At 47.3% G+C, this 8,882-nt stretch overlaps 1 protein-coding gene across 1 annotated transcript in view; it reads left to right on the top strand.

Moving 5' to 3' along the window:
* The first annotated feature begins 312 nt into the window (after nucleotides 1-312).
* ADAMTS5 (ADAM metallopeptidase with thrombospondin type 1 motif 5) overlaps nucleotides 313-8,882 on the top strand; it is a 51,264-nt gene continuing 42,694 nt past the window's right edge. Inside the window, exons 1-2 of the mRNA XM_019922266.3 lie at nucleotides 313-778; nucleotides 1,098-2,959. Of these exons, the coding sequence (XP_019777825.2) occupies nucleotides 1,850-2,959 (1,110 nt within the window). The 5' untranslated portion in view covers nucleotides 313-778; nucleotides 1,098-1,849. The remainder of the gene's footprint in view (nucleotides 779-1,097; nucleotides 2,960-8,882) is intronic.

Below are 8,882 nucleotides of genomic sequence, written 5' to 3'. Positions count from 1 at the left end.
CTAAAAGGAATTTCTGAGAATGATAGTAGGTCAGGGCCAAGGGTGGTGGTGGTTGTTTTAGGAGAAATAAATACATATATGGGTATTTATCATTTAAATATCATTTTAGACGAAGGAATAAAAGAAAAGTGTGGGCACTTTTTGTTTTTTTTTCCTAATCTTATGGGGAGAAAAAAAAAAAATAAGCGCAATTCCCTTCAAGAGTTAACTCTCCCCCCCTCCCGCCCTTGCCTTCTTAAAGCAAAGCAAAGGAAGTTCCAGTCATCCGGGATTAAGTGAAAGATCGTGGGCGAGGATGAAAGGCGCGCTTGAGGAAGCGGGGAGCCCGCGGCTCGCACACAAAGGCACGGAGTTCCCAGGCCTCCCGCGGCCCTGTCCCGGGGACACGCAGCCCTCGGGGCGCAGAGACGCGCCAGGAAGCGCCCGCGGCTCTCCGCCTGCGCGGCCACTCTGCTGGTGGCTCGGAAAAGTTAGTCACCCGAAGACCGAACCTAGCGTGCATCCAAGAACGAGAGCGAAGAGTCCGAGGGATGCAGAGGGAGGAAACCGGTACCGGGAGAGCGGGGCGAGGGGGCGCACGGGAAGCTGAAAGCCCTTGGCTGAGGGATGCGGTTGGCAAGGTCTACGAGGCCAGAGCGCACCGGCGTGCACAGGGCAAAAACGTGCTGCAGGAACTTCCTACCGAGGGAAAGAAAAGCAGGAGAAAAGGGGGCAGAGAGAGACTTGAAACGTCTCAGTAACTTTAAAAACATACCAAAACACCCCGTCAGGAGATGAGGTAAGCCGAGGTTAGCCAACCCCGATTGGTTGTGAAATATCAGACAAACCCCAGCCGCTGTGGCTTTAAATGAGGCCAAAGAAATCTTCTGTTTTTCTTACTCAAATACTTTTCTCCCCCTCGCCCTTGCTCCCTCCCCCACCCTCCTTCCACCTCACCGGGTCCCTTCCTCCTCCGCTGTCGCCCTTTCCTCGATCACCCCCCAGGCCCGCCCTCCCCCATCTGATTAGGCGCGGACCAGGAAGGGTGGGAGTGGTGGGGGAAGCTCTCCCTTTAAGAGGCAGCTTGCAGTGACGAATTGTTGAAATTGCCATTGCAGGATGGCATGCCGCTATAAATTCATTGTTCCACCTCCTCGCATCTTCACAGCGCTCGCGCTGCTCTCCGCGCTCGCAGCGGCCGACTGGGGATGACGGCGGGCAGGAAGACACTGCATCAGAAGGGACACGGACGCGCAGCTTCGCTGGCTCGCCGCAGGCCGCCCCTTGCATTTCTGTTTTTCTGTTAATTTTCTGTTAATTTTTATGGCTTTTTTTCTTCTCTTTCTTCCCTTCCTCCCGGTTCCAGTAGAGTCAAGGAAACCCACAAAATAAGAAAGGAAGCGGGCTCCGGAGCTTGGAACCCCTGCTGCCGGCGGGTCCAGAGCAGCAAGGGGGCTGGAGGCAGCACGCACCAGTTGCCCGCCTGGTGCGCGGCACCTTCCTTACTTTTCTCGGTGCCCCAATCCTGGCTGGGGTTGGATTGGGTTTTTTCCCCTTTTCTCCACAACCCGGCTTCTTTTTCTTTTCTCTTCTTTTTTCTTTTCTTTTTTTTTCTTTTATTCTTTTTTTTAATCCTCTTTCGGGAGCACGAATCCAAACATTTTCCAAACCAACAAAGAAAAGTTCGCACGCTGGCATCGCGGCCGGGACAGGCTGGCGCTGCTGCCGGGTCCCCCTCCCTCCGACACTTGACTCAACCTTGCAAGCAAGTGTATGTGTGTCCCCACCTCCCGCCCCGGTAACTTCCAGAGCGAATAACAAACCCCCATAAAGTCCCCGTCGCGCAGCCCCTCCCCGCGGGCAGCGCACTATGCTGCTCGGGTGGGCGTCCCTGCTGCTGTGCGCGCTCCGCCTGCCCCCGGTCGCGGCCGGCCCCGCCGCGGCACCTGCCCAGGATAAAGCCGGGCAGCCTCGGGTTGCTGCTGCGGCCGCCCAGCCCAGCCGGCGGCAGGGGGAGGAGACGCAGGAGCCGGCCGAGCCTCCCGGGCACCCTCACCCCCTGGCGCCGCAGCGCAGGAGTCACGGGCTTGTGCAGAACATCGACCAGCTCTACTCGGGCGGCGGCAAGGTGGGCTACCTGATCTACGCGGGCGGCCGGAGGTTCCTCCTGGACCTAGAGCGGGATGGTTCGGTGGGCGCCGCTGGCTTTGTGCCCGCAGGAGGCGGGCCGAACGCGACCCGGCGCCACCGGGGCCACTGCTTCTACCGGGGTACGGTGGACGGCAGCCCCCGCTCTCTGGCTGTCTTTGACCTCTGCGGTGGTCTCGACGGCTTCTTCGCGGTCAAGCACGCGCGCTACACCCTGAAGCCGCTGCTGCGCGCGCCCTGGGCGGAGGCGGAGGCCGGGCGCGTGTACGGGGACGGGTCCGCGCGGATCCTGCACGTCTACACCCGCGAGGGCTTCAGCTTTGAGGCCCTGCCGCCTCGCACCAGCTGCGAGACCCCCACGTCCCCGCCAGGGCCCCGTGAGCGCCCCCCGGCGCACAGCAGCCCGGACCGACGCTGGGCGCTGGCCCTGCAGCTCCCGGACCAGTCAGCTCCCTCGTCCGATGGGAGTCAGAGACCACAGACGTGGTGGAGGCGGCGGCGGCGGCGCCGCTCGGTCTCCCGGGCCCGCCAGGTGGAGCTGCTCCTGGTGGCCGACGCGTCCATGGCGCGGATGTACGGCCAGGGCCTGCAGCATTACCTCCTGACCCTGGCCTCCATCGCCAACAAGCTGTACAGTCACGCCAGCATCGAGAACCACATCCGCCTGGTCGTGGTGAAGGTGGTGGTGCTGGGCGACAAAGACAAGAGCCTGGAAGTGAGCAAGAACGCGGCCGCCACGCTCAAGAACTTTTGCAAATGGCAGCACCAGCACAACCAGCTGGGGGCTGACCACGAGGAACACTACGACGCGGCCATCCTGTTTACTCGGGAGGTAGGTCCCGCCTGGGGGAGTGGTTCAAGCCCCGGAGTACGGAGGTAGGTCAACGGGACAGCCTTGTTGACAGCCTTGTTTCTCCCACAAACCGCCTGCCCCCATGGGTTTTCTTCCCTGCTTCTTGCAGGAAACCCAGCCAGCCTCCAGATCTGCTCCCGTATTCGGGATAGAGCCGGAGCAATTCAAGCCTTAAATGACCAAGACCTGCTCACACAATCAATCCAACAGGCAGGATGTCTCCAGTCTGAGATACGCAGTCATAGATGCGTAAATGTGGTAAAATGGAGCTAGAATGCTTGGGGAAATGTGCGTCGTTAAATGAGAAAAGGGGGAAAGCAAGTTTGTCTTTGGAATCAGGGATCATCTACTTTCCAATGAACCCAAAGATATAACTTTGTCTAACCTAATGGCAAGGGCTGATGATTCATTCACTGTAGTCACTTTTACCCACCATCTTCCTTTGTAAACGTCCATACCTTCTTACTTGAACCCCTTTCAAGACATAAGTCAAGGGAAGGCTTTCCAAAGGAAGGACTTGTTTTCCAGTCTGGCTTCCTAATGGAGTTCTTACATACCCAGCTTGGTGGAATCTTGCTTCCTTGGATGGAAGGGATTGGGGATGGCCAGGAGGATATAGAAACCCAATCTTCTGAGGTTCCTTAGCAACTCCTTTGCCTAGTCCTCCAATGCATGGCAAGAACTGCTCCGTCCTCCACAGCTGCCAGTCAAGGGTCACATCCAGCTTGCATGTTTGGGTTTTGGATGAATGTTTCTGAAGCCCCAGTGCGGAAAGATCTGGGCAGAGTCAAGACATGAAGGAATGTTTTCCCAGGATTTCCCTCTTTTAAGGAAGGGGGTTACAGGAAGGGAAAAAACACTGATCTTTATAGGCCCAGAGGTTCTGGGAGGAACACAATATCTATGTAGACCGTCACAAAAGTGTGACATTCAGATACAGAGTCTGGACTGGTTTTGAGCTTGTTTTGCTCAGAGCTTTGAGCCTCAGTTTTCATAGCTGTACTCTGATTGGCAGGTTTGAGTCATGCTTTCACATGCCTGGTAAGAATGGACTTTGAAAGCTCATTCTTTAAGTGTTTGAGATCCATCCAGGATAGAGAGAAGGATTAGAAGCTTTGAAATATTATGCAAAATCATGGTGCAAAGGGAGCAACCAGAACTAGGACAGGAAATTCAATGATGGCTTGCAGGAGGTTTCAGAATCACATAGCTCCACCACCTAATTCTCCTATTTTTACTAAGGCACCTCTGGTATGAAGGAAAAGTGTTGATAAATTTGGAGTGGAGAAACACTTGTGGTTCACAGGGTGGACACAGATGTAAACCACATGTAAATAAAGATGCCGGAGGGCAGCAGTTTAGGGAGAAGTGGGCAACGCACAGTGCTTTGTACAATGGAAAACCTTTCTCTTCATGAAGTGATCTCCTGGAAACCATCCTTTAATTTTTCTGCACAACATTAATCTTTAAAACGGAAGAACATTCATTTTTGTAGCCTTCCATATGAAGTGAAGTTCTCCTGTAAAACTATCCCTTTTTTATTTGGTTTCCAAGTCTTTTTTTTTTCTTTCTTTCTTTTTTTGGTTCACAACTTTCCATGTCTGGATTTCTTGCTTTGCTACATCACTAGGGGCTGCCAAGAAGGAGGCTTCAGAGAGTTTATGGAAGGAAGTTCTCTAAAGACTGAAGAAAAAATACTTTTGTAGGCATACTACTGCAAAGTGTTCACTTTGAACATTTTCATGGTTCACTTTCATTTTGGAATAAAAATGCACATTCCATAAACATTAATAGAAGACCCCAATACTCCCTATTTCCTGCCCCATAATTTTCCTAATTGCTTCTTAGAAAAAAAAGGAAAACTAGTCAGTGATTCAAAATGATCTGTCTGTTGCTTTTTCTGGATTTGTTTTTTGTTTGGGTAGTTAACGATTCCTATTTTCCAAGCTTTGAAATATATCAGTTCCTTTAAATAGATAAAGCAAGGGGGAAATAAGTTAACATCTATCTTAATTTTAATAAGTATTATAAGAACATTCATTTTTCAAACTAGTCTACACATGGAAAATATTTTACATGGGCCCTCCCTGGCCTCCTTGCCAAGCAGAAGCATACTTTTAGTAAAGTAAATCTCATTTAGTTTGTGGTTGGCCCTCTGGTATATACATCTAACTTGATGAGAACCAAATATTTGAAGAGCATATGATTATGAATGTATGCACCTAATTTTAAAAATGCAATTAATTAGGGGGCTGAGGAAAATATTACAAGACTCATGTAGCATTCATTTGAGAGTACTTTAAAATATAATGTTAATCTCTTCCTAATACTTCAGAATGTGGAAACCAAGAGAGCTAGGGGAGAAATGATCTGAGATCTTCAGTTTCATGGAAATCAGATATCTGGGACCTAAAGAAAAACTTTCATGGCTATTTTTTTTTCAATGAGAAATACCCGGAGTTGGCAGCAGGATCTACTTTTACATCTCTGTTTTGAATGTAAGAGGTACGTTGCTTAGCAGCCAGACGCCAAGCCATGAAATCCATGTTTTGATGGGCTCTGAGCACTGTTCAAATTCTGTATCCAGATGTCTTCTCCTAAATTACTTGTTTTTCAGGCATGAAGCAAATGTGTGAGGATATGTTTTCCACCCATGTTGTCTAGCCGAGGGCACCTTGAGCATTATGTCTAGGAATCAGCAGAATAGTGCTAGTAATTCATTTATCAAACTAACAGGCTTCACTGTCAGGACTGTACCCCAGCACAAGGCGCTGTCCTAATTAGGGAAATATAGCACCAGTCACTTTTTTGCAAGAGGAGCCATTTTCATTCCAGAGTGGCACTTACGCTGGAATTCATACCACTGCTACCATCAAACAGTAGAAATCTGATCTCCCCAGGATTTATGTTTGCTTTCCAGAATCCTTTTCTGGTTCCTGGCTTCCTCTTTTCTTTTAAGATAGTTTCCTTAAAGGCACACTCCTAAATCCATTTTGGAGATGATGCACTCTCCTTTAGAAACAAAACACCTACCTGCTTGAGAAAAAAAGTGGGAAATTGTTTAACATTTCCTGTCTGTGACCATACCACCCTGAACTTGCCCAACCTCGTCTGTTTAACATTCCCTCACCCCTGCACAACAAAGCTTGATGAAAGCTTTACTTTTTCATGGCTTGAAAGCATTGGATTGAAACTGAACCAGCTACGAGACTACATAATAGAAAAGGTTCATTCATTTTCATTAATCATCAGTGTGCCAGTTAACAGGCAATTGTGTGTCAGCTAACACCTCACTTCTATATTCTGCCTTTTTTTTTTTTATTTTATATTGGAGTATAGTTGATTAACAGTGTTGTGTTAGTTTCAGGTGTATAGCAAAGTGATTCAGTTATACATATACATGTATCTATTGTTTTCAAATTCTTTTCCCATTTAGGCCATTACAGAGTACTGAACAGAGTTCCCTGTGCTATACAGTAGGTCCCTATTGGTTATGTATTTTAAATATAGCAGTGTGTACATGTCAATCCCAAACTCCTAATCTGCATTCTGCCTTATAATGCTGTGGTGGGGACTCCACCCAGAATTAACAGCTGGCTCCTTGCAAGGTTATGACAATAGGGGGCCCTAGAGGAAGACTGGAAGCTTGGAAGAAGGAAACGGATGTGCTTTTTCTTATTTGCTTGTAGACTGAATCGACTATTTCAATCACATATTTGAGTTCAAATCCCATTTAAATTCAAAAGCAAGCCCTTATCAAGGGATCATAGCTGATAGGTCAATTCTAACCAATAGAAGGCTAAATGTCTGAGAAATGGGAAGACTGGGAGCAGATTCAGCAGCTCAAGTTGACATTTTAAAAATAAATTGTGGGGCTTCCCTGGTGGAACAGTGGTTGAGGGTCCACCTGCCGATGCAGGGGACACAGGATCGTGCCCCAGTCCGGGAAGATCCCACATGCCGCGGAGAGGCTGAGCCCGTGAGCCATGGCCGCTGGGCCTGCGCGTCCGGAGCCTGTGCTCCGCAATGGGAGAGGCCACAGCAGTGAGAGGCCCGCGTACCGCAAAAAATAAATAAATTAATTAATAACAAAAATAATAAATTGTGAATTGAAAATTTCTGAGAGTAGGTCTTAAAAGTTTGCATCACCAGAAAAAAAATTGTAACTATGTGTGTGATGGATGTTAACTAGACTTACTGTGGTGATCAGGTTGCGATATATACATATATTGAATCATTATGTTTTACACCTGAAACTAATATAATGTTGTAAGTAAATTATATCTAAATTAATTGTGAAGAATATTACCTAAAATCTGAAGTCTATTATATGAGAGACAGTAAACCACAGCACACAGGACATACTGTCTTCCTCACTTTCAGCACCTGCCTCTGGGCATCTCCTAAGTGTGAGACACTCATTTAGGGAGCTGAAAGCAGCGAGATGGAAAATACCTGGTCCCTGCCCAACCCAGCTTATCACAAGGGGAGAGGAAGCAGATATATGCATAAATCAGCTAATGTTAGGAAAACGCTAATAAATGCTGTAACTAAGCTATAAACAAAGGCTTAGAAAGGAAAAAGGAAGGAAGAATCAATTCTGCCTGTGTATCTTTATACAGGCTTCATTGTAAATGTAGAATTGAATTGGTCCTCGAAGGATGGGCAGATTTGATTTGGATTCAACCACCTTTTATTGAACATTTCATAAGATGCTATCCATAGTCATAAACCATTTTATAATTAATCCTTTCAGCGGTCTACAACCATAGTGACATTATCATAAGTTGACAGATAAGGACATTCATACAAAGAGAAACAGAGATAAACTTCTCAGAGTAACAGCTGACAGGTGGCTGAGAGGGAAGTTCGTCCTGTCTAGTGATCTCTAAAATAAAAATATTACAGCAAATTTATTCAAACATTCAGTATGCTTCTAATAGGCAAAGAGGGATGAAGAGGTTTGAAAAGTAGCCCCTTTCCAAAGAACCTATTCTAGGAAACAGACAAGGAAATGAATAATTGTTATACAGTGTGATGACTTTTGTAATAAATGTGGTCATTAAATGTCATGGAAGTACATTGGAAGGTAGCCTAACCCATCTGAGTTCAATTTGGAAGAAAGAGGAGAATTAACCAGATCTATAAGGAGGAAATAGGCATTGCAGACACACCAAACTAGTAGTGCAGTGGCCCAGAGGCAGCATGGTAATTCTGGGAAATATAGGGGTTTAGGTATGATAGGACAGATGGTATGAGAGTGGAAAGGTGATAGGTTAGTCTAGAGAAGATGATAACAACCAGCTTATAGAAGAAATTCTATTCCATGTGTATTAGTCTTCTTGGGCTACCATCGCAAAACTCCATAGACAACAGAAACTTACTTTCTCAATTCTGGAGGCTGGGAAGTTCAAGATCTAGGTTTCAGCCTATTTGCTTTCTGGTGAGAACTCTCTTCCTGGCTTGTAGACTGTTACCTTCTCACTTTGTGCTTACATGGTGTGTTTGAGGGGGCAGGGGTAAGAGAGAGTTTTCTGGCATCTCTTCTTAAAAGGACACTGATCCTATTAGATCAGGGCCCCATCCTTATGATTTAATTTTACCTTAATTACCTCCTGATAGACCCAATCGCCAAATATAGTCACGTTGGGGATTAAGGCTTCAATACATGAATTTAGACAGTGGCAGGGAACACGATTCAGTCGGTAGCATAAAGAGTTTAAATTGTAAATTAAATTCAGTGGGAGTCTATGGAAAGAGCATCAGAAGGAAAGCAGCAGTGATCAGAGGGGTGTTCTTGAATGAGCCTTCTGGCCTAAGTAGTTGGGCTAGAGCCTGCGGGAGCCTTTACAGACTATTTCGGTAATCTTCAAGGAGAGACTCAAGATGGTCTAAACTAAAG

The sequence above is a fragment of the Tursiops truncatus genome, chromosome 4 (assembly GCF_011762595.2).
Source record: "Tursiops truncatus isolate mTurTru1 chromosome 4, mTurTru1.mat.Y, whole genome shotgun sequence".
NCBI classification, from domain to species: Eukaryota; Metazoa; Chordata; class Mammalia; order Artiodactyla; family Delphinidae; genus Tursiops; species Tursiops truncatus.
Note: the sequence above shows the minus strand (reverse complement) of the source record. Positions and strands in the feature narration are given on the sequence as shown.